The 15,858-nt window shown below is 39.6% G+C and overlaps 3 protein-coding genes across 3 annotated transcripts in view; 2 read left to right on the top strand and 1 right to left on the bottom strand.

Annotated features, from left to right (window-relative positions):
* Positions 1-10,435, top strand: part of eml5 (EMAP like 5) — a 31,906-nt gene extending 21,471 nt beyond the window's left edge. The window contains exons 27-44 of the mRNA XM_010789135.1: positions 9-135; positions 422-436; positions 2,994-3,002; positions 3,593-3,671; positions 3,962-4,091; positions 4,430-4,528; positions 4,945-4,965; positions 5,349-5,522; positions 5,629-5,837; positions 5,995-6,152; positions 6,289-6,403; positions 6,485-6,673; positions 6,839-7,011; positions 7,484-7,646; positions 7,746-7,849; positions 8,342-8,495; positions 9,058-9,158; positions 9,250-10,435. Coding sequence (XP_010787437.1) covers positions 9-135; positions 422-436; positions 2,994-3,002; positions 3,593-3,671; positions 3,962-4,091; positions 4,430-4,528; positions 4,945-4,965; positions 5,349-5,522; positions 5,629-5,837; positions 5,995-6,152; positions 6,289-6,403; positions 6,485-6,673; positions 6,839-7,011; positions 7,484-7,646; positions 7,746-7,849; positions 8,342-8,495; positions 9,058-9,158; positions 9,250-9,286 — 2,057 coding nt within the window. The 3' untranslated portion in view covers positions 9,287-10,435. The remainder of the gene's footprint in view (positions 1-8; positions 136-421; positions 437-2,993; positions 3,003-3,592; positions 3,672-3,961; positions 4,092-4,429; positions 4,529-4,944; positions 4,966-5,348; positions 5,523-5,628; positions 5,838-5,994; positions 6,153-6,288; positions 6,404-6,484; positions 6,674-6,838; positions 7,012-7,483; positions 7,647-7,745; positions 7,850-8,341; positions 8,496-9,057; positions 9,159-9,249) is intronic.
* Positions 10,436-10,505: 70 nt separating this feature from the next.
* isca2 (iron-sulfur cluster assembly 2) lies at positions 10,506-12,248 on the bottom strand. The gene is made up of 4 exons (XM_010789084.1): positions 12,145-12,248; positions 11,753-11,927; positions 11,203-11,318; positions 10,506-11,111 (listed from the first exon to the last, which is right to left on the bottom strand). The coding sequence occupies exons 1-4, from the start codon at positions 12,195-12,197 to the stop codon at positions 10,937-10,939; spliced, it is 519 nt and encodes a 172-aa protein (XP_010787386.1). The 5' UTR covers positions 12,198-12,248; the 3' UTR covers positions 10,506-10,936.
* Positions 12,249-12,555: 307 nt separating this feature from the next.
* Positions 12,556-14,666, top strand: LOC104960909 (epididymal secretory protein E1). The gene is made up of 5 exons (XM_010789085.1): positions 12,556-12,665; positions 12,911-13,014; positions 13,613-13,720; positions 13,809-13,981; positions 14,141-14,666. Exons 2-5 carry the CDS (start codon positions 12,933-12,935, stop codon positions 14,225-14,227), a joined length of 450 nt encoding a protein of 149 aa, XP_010787387.1. The 5' UTR covers positions 12,556-12,665; positions 12,911-12,932; the 3' UTR covers positions 14,228-14,666.
* Positions 14,667-15,858: the final 1,192 nt, after the last annotated feature.

The raw sequence follows: 15,858 nt of genomic DNA, 5'->3' as shown, positions 1-15,858 counted from the left end.
TTTTTTAGGTTATGACAGCGATGTGACGAGAGAGAACGAGATCACCTACACCATCAAGGCCTTATCCACCAACATGCGACCCATGACGGGTGTGAAACCCCACCTGCAGCTGAAAGAGCCGTCTGTGGACGAAAGGTATCTGTCATTTCAGCTCAGATGAAGCTTTGCTCAAAAGAAACTCTGGCACTGTCAAAACATGCTCTTAGAAATATCTGCCTGTCACAGTACAACAAATAAGTCTCCTGCATCAAGATGAAGCCCAACCTTCCTTCTTCTGTCAACATGTTTTTTCTTTTCCTGCGTGAAATTCCTTCCCTTTCCCTGCCCTTTTGAAATAACTCAGCCTTTTCTGCTCTTCTTCTTTCCTTTAATGGCTGTCCATCTGTCATTATCCTGCTTCGTTCTTTAATTCTACTTGAAGACAAGGGGTGGTCAGGTAAGCTCTTGTGTTCGTGTATGTTGATTTATGGACAAAAGGTTAAACAGGGAGTAGTTCAGATATGTCTTTTAACAGAGAGAAAAAGTAACAACATACCTGACTAGATTATGTTGTAAAATGTTTTATATTCAGGGCCGGCCCTAGACTTTTGGGGGCCCTAAGCGAGCTTTGGCTTGGGGGCCCCCCTCACTCTAGCGTGTTCTCACTACACACAACACGGAACCAACTTTTGTCTTATGATGTTAGCATAAGCACACATATTGTATACATAAGCATGTAAACACCGTGGACCTAACCTCCTCTAGCGGGGTCCTCACCTCCTCTAGGGGGGTCCGGGGGCATGCTCCCCCTGGATCTTTTTTTTTTTTAATATTGAAGTTAAAAGCATCAATCTGGTGCACTTTGATAGCAAAATTAAGAGATCTATGGATACATCTCTCAACACCCATATGAAACAGAACTGTAAACAGATTTTTCTTTATGGATATTTTATAAATCACTTAAATAAACTGTATTCTTGTTTTGTCATATAGTATTTCATAACTGTTTTTCATTTATTCTCTCTGGCTGTCCATCTCATAATGTTCACATAGAAACTAGCTGTCAATAGGAATATCATTCAGAAGAATTATAATTTCTTGCAAAAATCTGTCACAAAAAGAGGTTGCACATTTAAATGCAGGTGTTGTTATGGCAACGTCAGTGGCCAAACAGCGACATTTACTGCTGCAAATACGTTCAAATATGCTGTTGACATGAAGCAGTGGCAACTGTGCCACCATTTCAGCTGACTTTTTTCTCAGAAATACTGTCACATAACATCCATGTATTTCAGTGCTAGGTTGATGCTTAGCTAAGCTAACTATGAAACACTTTAACTGACAGGACTCCGGATCAACTGTGTACTGTAAGGTAGCTTCTAGCTTCATGTCGAACAGTAAGTCAACATTTCCCAGAGAGCTTTCTTTGAAACGCTAAAAAACATAACATTTAGATTGTATGACAAAGTGTTTATTTAATATCTCTGACTAGCTATAGCTACTTGCTAACGGTTTAGCTTACCCCCGCGATTCAAAGTAACGTCAACGTAGCTGTAATTTATGCTTTGCTTACATGTTCGCATAACTTGGAAGTTTACTGACATTTACATACCTTGTTTACCTGGCTCAAGTGGTGGCTCTGGGGTTGTTGAGCCACCATGAATTGTCGTCTTTTTTAAGAAAATGTTTTCTTATGTCCATCTTCAAAAACTCTGAGTCCGACTGACAGTTTATTTTAAACATTGTCACAGCTCACAGGATAGGTACCTGTCAGCCAATAAGACAGATGTTTATTTCCATTTAACTCTCTGGTTGGTCTGGTGTCTTGCCTCTGTTGCATTCAGTGAACACGGGAAATTACAATCCTCCCATCCTCTCATGATGAGGTTCAGGTAAAGCACGGTTAATGTATTATATTATTGACTCAATAATATAATACATGACTTTGAGAGTAGGCAATCTACGCATATTAACACAATTAGTTAAACGTACTTATCACGGCGACTGTGTACTGTTTTTTCTTTGTATATATATATTTTAAAAAATGTTTTTTGCTAGGGGGCCCCTTAGTGGCTGCGGGGCCCTAAGCGGCCGCTTATGTCGCTTAATGGGTCGGGCCGGCTCTTGCCTTGATGCCTGTGAAATGTCCACAGTATAAATCGTTTTTAGTAATTACCGTTTGAGGGTTTGTTGCTCTTTTGGATGTTCATTTAATGAGCTGCTTTTCTATTGTTTTGTCTCGCAGGACAAATTGGGCTAACAATTCAATTTTAATTCACTGAACTTGAATGCCCATTATAGTAGTCAGCATCTGAACTGGTTTTAAACAAAGATAAAAAGGACCAATTAAAATTCTTCATCTCAATCTTAACTTAGCACATAGCACCAAAATAAATATTGTAATGTACAAATACAAAACGATTATAAAAGATATCTTCTTTTAAAGTATTTTATTTATAGGTCTGGTTCTACAGCAAAGAAAGGCTACAACTAAATTATATTTCATAGCCAATTATTGTGTTGATTATTTTCTGGTTTAATCAATTCGTTTTTGGTCTGTAACATGTGAGAACATTTAGAAAATTAGGTTTACTCAAATCTCTGTTTTTTCCAAAAGAGAAAAAATATTAAGCAAAGAGAAAAGCGTGTATGATTAAAGTTGAATAAATCCCTTATCCAAATAGTTGGCAATTAATACCAACTAATCAATGAATCAAATAAATCATTGCAGCTCTCATTGCAGGCTTCTCATCATTCTAATCCTCTGAGGCACAGACTCAGGGTGCTTCAGGTTAATCGATTTCCAGACTCTTTTTTTCAAGCAAACATCCACGCAGCATTGTCTGTCCAGCAGTTGTCATGGAAATGGGTTTAAGTTGTCATGGTAACACAGTGGTACTGACTTGTGTGTTTTATTTCCTCAGTGGCTGAAATGTTGTGTTTGGTGTGTCGGCCAGACAGTGGTGAGGAACATTTCTAATTCTTACTTTTTCTTTGTTATTGCTGCCATGAAGAGGGTCGAGGTAAGATGCTTAATTCCAGGTTGATGTATTACTTTATAGATCACACACAGGTTTGGAACTTGTGTAGATATCTGTAGATTGAACATGAAGCACATGCTTACTATTCGTCTTTTAGATACCTTCCCACCCTGCCTTTACTGTGTTTGTCCTTACGATCTTTCCAGTAGTCATGACACATATTCAGTCAGTGATGCTGTTGAATCTTTTAATGAATTGATATTGACTGACTGCTGAAAGATGGGTGCGGACAAAGTTCTGCCATGTAGATATTAAATATAGTTTTTATTTTTTTATTCTTAGCATTCCACTCAAGGTCCCCACTCAGTCACCTTATTCAAAACTCGTCCTTTCATTGCTTCATTGTTATTAGAAAACTCTGTACACAACCTTGATACAAAATGTAATAAAGAAAAGCAAGGATTTTCCTTTCTTCACATGAAAACGTCACATATTGTGTGCACTTCTGAGCAGATGTTTGCCCAATATGTATACAGACAGGTGTAATATTATCATCATTGTCATCATTATTATCGTGATCAGCATTTGAAGCAGCTTTGTGGCAGCCGTCTCATCACAGCTGTCTGTTTCAGGCCTCCTGTCAGCAGAGCACTGCCACAGCCTGAGAAACTGCAGACCAACAACGTGGGCAAAAAGAAGCGACCCATTGAGGTAAGAAAGACCTCACATCCTACCCAAAACAGCAAAGTCATTTATATATACCATATTCAGAAGGGAAGTCTTTCAGAGCAGCCAGAAATATTCAAAATGTTGGTTTTCTAATGTGATTTATTCCATCTGAAGACGCTGTGTGCTCGCTCTCCGTCCAGACAGCCTCTGAGGATGCTCTAATCGAATAATGACGTGCTCATTCAGCCGCTGGCTCTCTGAACATCTTTGTTGTCATGGTGCTGACCTCTCTGACTTTCTGCCGGTCTTTTTTTTTCCCGACTCCCCCACAGGACCTGGTGCTGGAGCTGGTGTTTGGTTACCGTGGCAATGACTGCCGCAATAACGTGCACTACCTCAACGAGGGGGCGGACATAATCTACCACACGGCCTCGGTCGGCATCGTGCTCAACCTGACGACCTGTGAGTAGACGGTCTGGAATACACACTGACAGTGTTACTGTTCAATATAAGCAAATACACTCTGCAATTAAATAGATATACAGCGGTCTTGAAATACTCCATTTAATAGTAAAGGTCCTGAATTCAAAATGGTGCAATATTAAGCAGTATTATCATTATTGTATTATAAGGTATTTAAAGTATCACAAGCACTGGGAATAAATACTGGGTTAGATACAGTAGTTGTAGAGTACAGCATCATATCATTAAATCGAATCAAACATATGTATTGCATTGTGTGTCTGTGTGTGATGTGTTGATGTGTTGATGTGTGTGTGTGTGTGTGTGTTTTTTTACAGCCTGCCAAAGTTTCTACATAGAACACAGTGACGACATTCTGTGCCTGACAATCAATCAACATCCCAAATTCCCCAACGTGGTAGCTACTGGCCAAGTAGGTATGTTTGTGAGAAATCGACCTCCTGTGTCACCAGACGCCTCATTTCTCTTCTCTGTATCACATGTTCTGCATTGTTCAGGGGGGTGATGGTACATGACAGACAGCTATCCCCGTCCTACAAACGTATCCGTGCTATAGAGCAAAATCATCTCTTCTGAATACATACTTTAATAGTTGTGGGATTGCCACTTTTCTCACAGAAAGACACACCGTTACAGGAAATTGACAGAAGATATGCAATAGCAGCTACAATAATATTAGTCTATACATATAACTGTAAGATTTAGACATGATCATCTGCAAATGACCCAAATATTTGAAGGTAGAAGTTAATATCAGAAGCCACTATTGTCACAAAAATTGAACAAATGATTTGTTGGTTCTGTAAATAAATCTGAATTTCCTTCTTTTCAGGTGATACTGGTGACATGTCAGGTAAGGACATTTAAAAATGTGTGTGAGTGTACAAGGAAATGTGTTGTTACTTCTGAAGAAATGTTTTACGGTCTTTAACTCATTATATACTTTACGTTACTGCCATCTAGTGGCTATTTCATTTTCAATAGGTTTGTTGATTTTATCACATTTTCTTCAAGTATAATTCAAAAATCTATTAAGGCATATTTCTAAACTCCAGCCTCTACTTTCATTTTTATTTTGAAGGTTTGTCACATTTTAGTGTAAGATTAAGAAACACCCAATAAATAAAGAAGCCATTTATTCAATATTTTAGCTTTTTTGGTTTTACTCATGACACGAGTCAAACTAATGTCTAATACTTAAATATAGACAAATAATTCTCCTTATCTGCCCCTTAGCCACCTCTCCATCAATCCATGTGTGGGACGCCATGACCAAGCAGACTCTGTCGGTGCTGCGTTGCTTCCACTCTGGTGGGGTTTGCTCCGTCAGCTTTAGTGCCACAGGAAAACTCCTGCTGTCTGTGGGCCTGGACCCTGAACACACTGTCACCATCTGGAAGTGGCAGGAAGGTAAAACAAAAATAATCCTCCCTTAAACTTTAACCTCCTTACGGGGATAAGAAAGTCCCCCTAGAGTTGCGAGATCAATCCTTAATGCACTCTGCTTTATTTTTAGGTGCCAAAGTGGCCAGCCGTGTGGGCCACACCCAGAGGATCTTTGTGGCGGAGTTTCGTCCGGACTCTGACACACACTTTGTGTCCGTGGGGATCAAGCATGTGCGCTTCTGGACGTTAGCCGGTCGCGCTCTGCTCAGCAAAAAAGGTGTGCTGAGCTCCATAGAGGACGCCCGGATGCAGACCATGCTATCTGTAGCATTTGGAGCTGTAAGTGCCTTCCAACCAATTCAAAAATAAAGTCTTCAAAATCACACATGACATCATCATTTGATCCCAAGCTGTTTTGTATGTGCTGTGAATTGTTTTTGCATTGCTCGCTCTGCTGTTAGGCCACTAGATTAGTGCAGATTTGTTTTCTTTTCAGAATAACTTGACCTTTACAGGTACCATAAGTGGGGATGTGTGTGTGTGGAAGGAACACATTCTAGTAAGAATTGTGGCCAAGGCTCATACGGGCCCTGTGTTCACCATGTACACCACACTGAGAGACGGCCTCATCGTCACCGGGGGCAAGGAGAGACCGTAAGTGCTGCTCGGTTACATCAATACAACACATTACCTATTATATATTAGGGAGCCCACAGATACCCATACATATTATTTAAGCTGTGTTTTTCTTAAACTGAGGGATTAAATACATGGATGTTTTCCTCCACAGGTCCAAGGAGGGAGGCGCTCTGAAGCTCTGGGACCAGGAGCTGAAACGCTGCAGAGCATTTCGGTTAGAAACAGGACAAGTCATAGACTGCGTTCGCTCTGTCTGCCGAGGAAAGGTAGACAATTTCGCACTCAATAAAATGATTTTCAAACCCCATCATGTGTGTATTAACATGTTTTGCTGTTTCTTGTGTCAGGGTAAAATCCTTGTGGGGACCAGGAATGCAGAGATCATTGAAGTAGGAGAGAAGAATGCAGCGTGCAACATCTTGGTGAACGGACACATGGACGGACCGATCTGGGGACTGGGCACCCATCCCTCCAGAGACGTCTTCCTGTCTGCTGCAGAGGACGGCACAGTGCGTCTGTGGGACATCCCAGAGAAGGTCAGCCATGTTACCTCCACCCCCTCAGAAACATAGTCCCAGTACTTCCAAAATTATATCAGTATTTCAAGATGTTGCAAGTGAAGTTAACATGGCTTTCTTATTCCCAAAGTTACCTTGTTAACAAGTGGGTGCTTATCTTGCATGGCCGTGTTGGGGAAACAGAAGATGCTGAATAAGGTGAATTTGGGCCACCCAGCGCGCACCATCGCCTACAGTCCTGAAGGAGACATGGTGGCCATCGGCATGAAGAACGGAGAGTTCATCATCCTGCTAGTAGCATCCCTCAAAATCTGGGGCAAGAAAAGGGACCGGCGCTCGCCTATCCAGGATATTAGGTAAAAGAAACGAAAAGTATGGCACTTTACACAAGACACTGTTGGGTTAATGCTTGAAGAGTGCTAAAGTGAGCGAGAACTTTTCTTTTTTGAATATATGAAAGGCACAACAACGTCTACCCTCATCTATTTGAAAGATTATATATTACTTTTTAGGAAAGAGGTTACTCTTCTGTTAGTTTTACCATTCATATTATCAGATTTATTTTGGGGCTAATGGTCCTCGCATAAGTAAAGACATTTGCAGGGGCTCATTTGAAACCACAGTGTGTCCTCCAGGGAAGCTATGAACAAAACATGTTTGCACCAATAAACCAGCACTATATAAATCAAGTTATTATGGGTATTTCACATTTACATGTTGTGTTTTGACAGATATTCAGCCTGAAATATGTCAAACCTCCCCTACACACCACAAAGTAAACATGCCAGTATAGACAGGCTGTTGTAACACTGCCGATCCGTCTCACAGGTTCAGTCCAAATTCTCGATACCTGGCTGTCGGCTCCACTGAGAGCGCGGTGGACTTCTACGACCTGACGTACGGCCCGCAGCTGAACCGTATCAACTGCTGCAGGGACATCCCCAGCTTCGTGATGCAGATGGACTTCTCTGCTGACAGTTGCTACGTCCAGGTATAAACCGTGGGAGGGTTCGTTAACTTGCATGACAGGGCATGTTTGTCTCCACAGATGCTGGGTGTATGCTCCCTAACCTGTCCTGCTTTGAAACAGATCTCCACAGGTTCTTATAAACGACTGGCGTACGAGGTGCCATCCGGGAAGCAGGTCACAGAGCAGTCGCAAATCGACAGGATTACCTGGGCCACCTGGACAAGGTGAGAGACACAACAGGCAAAAACATAATGGTTTTTTCATGTAACGGTCCAGTTTTAGATTCTTTTTTTTGGTCTATTTGGCTTCAATTAAAAATCTACCTTCAGACTACAGTAGTGGAAAGAAATCCAAAATACACATTTAGGTGTTAGCTTTACTGCAATGTTTCTGTTTGTGTCTCTAGGATTGCTCCTGAATTCACCAAATGTTAGCAATAGATAAGGCATCACATGCATATTTGATAACCTAAAAAGAATTGTCTTACCGGTAATTTAAGTAATCAACTGGATTTCATGGTAATATCTATAGGTTAAACATTCTCTCCTATCCACAGTGGTCTTACAAAATGTATGGAATTTTTCATAAACATGTTTAAATGCCATTTTCTCAAAATGAGTTTTTTCTCATACTCTGAGACAAATATCTCCACTTCACTTGCACTTAGAAACAACCTAATTGCCAAAAATGAAATGTCTCTCCCTTTCTGTATGCAGTGTCCTTGGGGATGAGGTGGTAGGGATCTGGTCCCGCAACACTGACAAAGCGGACGTCACGTGTGCCTGCGTGTCCCACTCGGGCCTTAACATCGTCACAGGCGATGACTTTGGAATGGTGAAGCTGTTAGACTTTCCATGTCCAGAGAAGTTTGTAAGTATGATTGCATCATATTATTATTACTGCCTGTCGTTTTGCCATTGATGTATTATGACATTAATGTTTACAATATGCCATTTGTCTGATGATAAATATTTCAAAATTGAAAAAAATTCAGACTTTGATGCCATGAAGCCTGGAAACACCGAGAGAAAAGTCTTAATGAAACACGTCTACTGCACCAACTTTAACCAGGATCATCTCACTTTTTTTATAAACATAATAATTAAAAACCATCGTTTTTTAAAAAGCTGAGATTTTCATGCACTTCATACAACCCTTTTTCAAATTAGTACCAGCACTGGACTAGAACATAATAAATGTTTATGGAAAACTGGCTTCACATTTATTTTTACAAATATTTTAACCTGTGACTGTGTGATTATTCTGCCTTATCTGACTACATGATAACTATGTATCACGTTTTACTGTGACTCACTAATATAGAGTACATAATGTGTCTGTTTGAAGTATAACATGACAATGCCTTACAACAAAGCCACTTGTTTTTGACTCTAGTTTCGACCTGAATGACGTGTATGTGATTTGTTTTCAGGCCAAACACAAACGCTTTATGGGCCATTCTGCTCACTTGACTAATGTTCGCTTCACAAATGGAGATCGCTACGTGGTCAGCGCCGGCGGAGATGACAGAAGGTAATTCTGAAGCTCAAAACAACACTACAGTTTACAAATCATATGACAATCAAATACTAAACAAATACTATTTCCTCCGCGTCCTGTCCAGCCTCTTTGTGTGGAGGTGTGTCCATGCCCCTCACTGAGGAACATCCTGAAGAGAAAGTCTCACCAAAATCTCCAGAGAAAAAAAATCCCACTAACAGATACATTTCAACAAAGAGAAGGAGGAGGACAGACCTGGCAGCTTGTAAATGAGTGGTGATCAGACTTACTGCCTCAAATCTCGGTGCATGCATTAATGTGAAAGGCTCATTTTTGTCACAGCATTAGTCCTGATTGTGAACACAGGCGGAGGGCATACAGCCCAGCGCTCACAACATCACATCATCCTTAAAAAAGAAAAGACAAACATCTCTCTTAAACAGTATGTGCATATCATTTTAGTGATAGCTTTTTTGTTTGGAAAGAATGAGTGCATCTGTGTATCAGTTTTGCCATTTGGCGGGCCTATTCAATTGTGTTACTGACGATGCCATTTTTTAAAACATGTAGCAAACTGAATTAGCCTTAATCTGAGAGTTCAATTTATGAGGGTTTGTTTCTTTTTTATATTACGTTGGATTTACTTTTGGATCATGTAGTCGTTTGTTTGTTCTATTTTTACTGGTGATTGCAAATCCTGTGGCCTTCCTCCTGAATGTAACATCCACTGTTATGTTCTGGATGTCAGCATGCCAAAGCATACTATGCACTGTACACCTGACCTGGTCACTGTGTTAACCCTCATGGTTCATTTATGGTTTGTTTACGTGGTTGTGTTGTTGACTGGTTGACCTCAAAGCTCCCTCGGCAGTGTTCCCCTCATGACATGTAAAAACGTGCGCATACTTGTTGGATTTGTCTGTGGTTAGTGGGTGTGCATGGCTTACTGGAAGACAATCTGTCCGAACCAAATTCCTCAGAAAACAAAAAAAAAGAACAGCTGTAAATTGATGTTTCAATACACGGTTGCAACTCTTTCTCACTTTTCAGTGTGCTGCTATGACGTATAATTGTCGCATTTTCATGACTATGAACAGTGTGACTTTTTAAAACAGTAAGTAAATGTTTTGTGTGGTCAGATATATTACCTAAATGGAATGTTTTATCAGAGAAAATATGAAAAGTGCAAAACATTTAACTATACAAAAAGTTGTTGCTGCATATTTTGATTTACATTATACCAGTGTAAATATCATTTGTATATATTCTTTTTGTATATTTTTTGTGAGATGTTTCTTAAATTCCACTTTAATAAAAATAAAAAAGCAACCATGACCTCGAGTGATATGAATTCACTAACAATGATGAAATGAATCTGGATTTATTGAAATTGACTGAAGAAATATTGTAGTTTCACTCAGTTTTATTTTAGACAAAACAAATATATTATAGCTCTTTGCAATCAATATATGGTCTATTTACATATTTTACACAGAGAGGCGAACCTTAGCACTGTATACTAAAACACTTTAACAGGGTCTTTGTTTCGTTTGAATACATGACAGGAATGACAGATTACATTTGAGTATATTGTACTCAGATAACAATTAGCATTGACTGTCACTCTCTGCATGATAGCATAATGATTAATTGATACCTTTCATTCAGTTCAAGTAGTTTCACAACTACAAAACCAGAAGTACGAGTGCATTAAATCGAGTCGTGTCTATAATGTGTTACTGTGTTTTGTACACAGTCCTAATAAACTGGTGAACCGGGGTGTTAAGTAACACTGACATAAGCAAGCAGGGTCATAGTTTGACAGAGAAGGAGCTTCCACAGGAGCAGCCATGATCCGCTTGAGGGTTCTTGAGCACGAGGAAGGTGGCGCGGATGAGCTCCTGGCTGAAGTCCACAGTGGCTCCTTTCACAAACTCCAGGCTGTCCTGATCCACGATAATGCCCACTCCTCCCTGCTCAAACACTCTGGATGCAGATGGAAACACAGAGTTGAAGGGGTTAATAAACAATCAGGAAACAATGAGTGTGAAACAATAGCTTCCAAGTGGCCATTTACCTGTCATCTTCGTTCCTGTTACTATCAACAGAAAACTTGTACTGGAACCCGGAGCAGCCTCCCCCCTCTACATGGATTCTCAGAAACTCACCCTTGTCCATGATTTCCTCTAGTCTCTGGATTAAAGGAGGGACATGAGCATGGTTAATGGCATGTACAATGTAAAATAACAACCCAACACATTCAATTACAGTAGCAGCATCGCAATGTCGAATACCACAAAAGGTTATGCTGGAGTGTCCATAACTGGTTTCAGATATCAACAACTTTGACAAGAAACAATTAGCACCTCAGTAAGTCAGAATCCAAATACATTTGTGCACTCACAGTCAAAAGTCTCAGATATATAATAACTCTATACTTTAAAGCCCATATTCCCTACGCAGTAACACGTAGCGGTGATATTGTAGCTCTTCCATTGTCAACACTGGCTCTGATGTGGACAAATAGAATCTTGTAAAGAACCAGCTTTATTAAATCTGCAAACGTATCATTAAGTTATTTAGAGACATGCAAACAGTATGATGCTTAATCATGGGTATCTGCTGACCTTCACACATGACTCAGTGAGTCGTACTTCAGATGGAGCTGAGACAGCAGCCTGCTCCTGGGTCGAGGCGCTGCTAAAGCGCTGAAGCCCAACTGTGTAAAGAGCTGGCTGGGGGCTCAGGGGAAGTCGGTGTAACTGTTGGCTCACATTGATGTTGCTTAGAATAGTTGAAGCCCTGTAAAACATTGTAACGTAAACATCAGACAGCAACACGGCAGAAGGAAATAGCAACCCCTAGAACGTGCTAGCTAACTAACGGTGGCGTGTTACGGGCTAGCTTGCTAACTACCTAGTAAAACGTTAACACACTGTTGTTTATCCTTCCCCCAAGGAGATTGTTTGTAGGTTATGATAACAAATTATTTGTACGATAAAAGACAGATTAACGTTACCTAGCAAGGCTTAATACTTTTGACGCATTTATCATAGCCCCAACGAATAACATCTTCCATAACAAATGTGACTAAGTTCCACCCTCAACCGTCAAGTAGAGGAAGATCCCGCTTTCATTGGCGGAAATTGTTGTCTGTCAAATAGAAACGCCCAGATCAGTGCAATATAGGCATTTGATTCGTCAGTATTTGGGTAAGGGCCCCATAGGTTTTTGATACCTTAATTTTTGCCTCTAAGGAACAGTTCCCCCAAAACATATGCAACCCTCTTCAAGAGGTACCAACCACATATTGAAATTGAGGTTTTAGTTTACAGAAAAATTAGTTAATGTACTACTTAAGGGTTATATCTGGATATATCTCTTTTTTTTAGCCTGAGAGGATTTCTGACAGGCTAAACTGCGGGCAAATAAATACCCACTTCCGATAAGTAGGCGTTAAGCAATCTCCTGATACACGGAAATAAAAAGGTGCCAGGCAGTTTTCGGCTTCACTTGGACACTGTAAGAAGCTCTACAAAGGTACAGTGTGTTGATTTTTAACTTCCTATGTTATAACTATAATAATCTTTGTTTTTTATGTCATTATGCCAGGTAGTCAAAGAGTATGTCTTCTTTGTGTCGAACTTTATAATCACTGCTACTTTCTGGACATTTGGGGGAACAAACACTTGAGTCATGTGATTAAACACTTTCTGCTGACTACTACAGAATGGTTCACTGTAATTTACTTCTCTATTGAGTAGTGCTATATTTCCTTGTTTTAGGGTCTCACGGAAAGAAATAAGCATGGACGTCCGGGCTGGTATCATCGTGTTGTTCTTCTTGATGGGATTCACCTGTGCGGAGCCGGTGAAATTCCTTGACTGCGGTAAGATTTACTTAACTTAACCAACGCCACTTTATTGATGTTCAAATGCTCTGTAAATAATTCTAAAGAGGTAAACACATGGAACTGAATCCAATAGGGAGAGAAGCAATCTGTTTACTTGTAAATTATATTTTTGAACGATTCTGAACTGATACCAAAAGTTTACTAGACCACAAAGGTAACTTATTCAAGCTGTTTTGTCCAACCTACACCCCTTAGCGTTGGATTGCTTAACAACTTTCTTTATGAGTTTGATTAGATTTTTTTTTTTTACTTGACTGTTTCGCTACTACATGTCTGGGTCCAAATAAAGTGGGTCCCACATATATCATTTCCTCTTCTGAACACCATTTGTTATATTTCAAATGGTAATGTCACAACAATTAACTCCACTTATAAGATAAGATGGAACTTTATTGATCCCAATTTGGGATTTTTTTTTTTTTTTTTTTAAACAAAATGTAGAATTGGCTCATGAAGCATGAAGCAACCAGTTGGTTCTTTTTTTATCATTAATCTTTCCTTTTTGAAAGTCAACTTCTTTTTTTTAATAATGTGTTCTATAAAAGATCACATCCTTCCCCATTTTTCTCTTCAGGCTCAACTACTGGCAAAGTAGTCACAGTGGACATTACCCCTTGTCCCAATCAGCCATGTGAACTACACAAAGGAGTGTCCTACGGTGTCAATGTGACATTCAACAGTGGTAAGGGTGCCTTAACTTTTAAACATCCAGAACATAAATGCATATTGTTAAACGTTTGACCTCACTTTTGTGTTTTTTTAATCTACAGATGTGTTGAGCCAAACAAGCACAGCATTGGTTCACGGTATCATTGCTGGAGTTCCCATCCCATTCCCCATTCCCATTGAAGATGGTTGCAAGTCTGGCATCGTGTGTCCAATCCAGCAGCAGCATAAGTATAACTATGTGAACTTGCTTCCTGTGAAGACTCAGTATCCTTCAGTAAGTAGTACATGTTACAATGGCAACAATTTTGTTCCTTTTTTAATAACTAAAAAACATTTCCATTTTTAGTTCTCTTTCACTTCCTCAAAACTTTTTTTTAAATGTAAGAAACGAAGCACACTATGTTCACTGATCATGCTTGCACTCTGTCTTTAGATAAAGCTGGTTGTGGAGTGGGAACTGAGAGACGACAACAACAAAGACCTGTTCTGCATCCGGTTCCCAGTTAAGATTGTGAGCTAAACAAGCAGAAGTACCTCTTCACCAATTGATTGTTTGATTTTAAAGGGATTTAGCTTGAGTAAAAACCAGTGATAATAAATGATTCTCGTAAGATCTCGTTTTATTCATTCCTCATTGTGTTTGTTTTAACCACGTTCACTAGTTCACAAGACTCTGCTGCTCTTGCACATCTTGAACTGCTGATTTTTGTCTGTGACCTGCCAACATGAACAAATGTGGATGTGCAACAAGGCGATTGATATTTGTGTGATTAACGCTGAATCACATTCCACTGAAGTGCATACTTGTCTTACTGGCTGCTGTGTAGTCGGAAAAGGTACAAACTGTACTTCCTCTTTACTAACACTTGTTATATTTCTTACTGACCTTGTCCTACTAGATGAATGACATTTTGAAATTGTAACTGAACATAAACTATAATAAAGAAATATAATCTGGACCAAGTGTGACTATAATATGAACAGTGATTGAGTACAAATTATTCTAAAGGACCATTATGGCATTTTTCAAATTATCCAAAATACCTGTCATATGTGCACTGAATTAAAAGGCAAACTTATTAATTTTTCCCAAAAAATCTTATGACAATGCAGAGACTGGCTTTGGCCTAGTGATTAAACCAACTAGTCCTTGTTTCTAAGTAAATGTGTCTTGCTAATGTGTAGATTGTTATACATGACTTAAAGACAAACATCATTCTGAGAATGTATTGGTCTAAAGAACGACCGGCAGAAGGAATATTTGTATAAATCCAAAGAAAAACAATTTCTTTAACCCTTGAGAATTAGGATTTTGAGGTGACGTGTACAATAAACAGGCAATTGACTGAATATAAACAAATGATTTTGATTCTGACAGAATTAAATAAAGGTCTGATGACATGAATACAAAAGAGTTTATTTACTTGTATAGCAAAAGCTTAAAAAGCAAACTTGAGTTGTAGTGCGGTATGGAAAATGTAATCATGTTTCATGACCTTGTCAGCCATACAAAATACCTTTATCTCCGTCTATACAAAATAAGTTAAAGGGTCAATGTTTTGTTTTTTAACCGAAGGTCATTAAGGCAGCTTGAGTTGAAAGAATATACACTGAACAAAAATATAAATGCAACACTTTTGTTTTTGCTCCCATTTTTCATGAGATGAACTCAAAGATCTAAAACCTTTTCTATATACACAAAATAACCATTTCTCTCTGTTCACAAATCTGAAAAAAATCTGTGATAGTGAGCACTTCTCCTTTGCCGAGATAATCCATCCCACCTCACAGGTGTGGCATATCAATATGCTGATTAGACAGCATGATTATTGCACAGGTGTGCCTTAGGCTGGCCACAATAAAAGGCCACTCTGAAACGTGCAGTTTTGCTTTATTGGGGGGTTCTGGGGGGGTCCGAAAACCCTAGGGTTAAACCCTAACCCTAACATGTCACCCATCTCCTTCGCATAGAGTCGATCAGGTTGATTGTGGCCTGTGGAATGTTGGTCCACTCTTCTTCAATGGCTGTGCGAAGTTGCTGTATATTGGCAGGAAATGGAACACGCTGTCGTATACGCCGAACCAGATCATCCCAAACATGCTCAATGGGTGACATGTTAGGGTTAGAGTTTAACCCTAGGGTTTTCGGAC

This window comes from Notothenia coriiceps, unplaced genomic scaffold (genome assembly GCF_000735185.1).
Source record: "Notothenia coriiceps isolate Sejong01 unplaced genomic scaffold, NC01 NC01_scaffold00032523, whole genome shotgun sequence".
NCBI lineage: Eukaryota > Metazoa > Chordata > Actinopteri > Perciformes > Nototheniidae > Notothenia > Notothenia coriiceps.
This window is presented reverse-complemented; position numbering and strand designations above follow the sequence as displayed.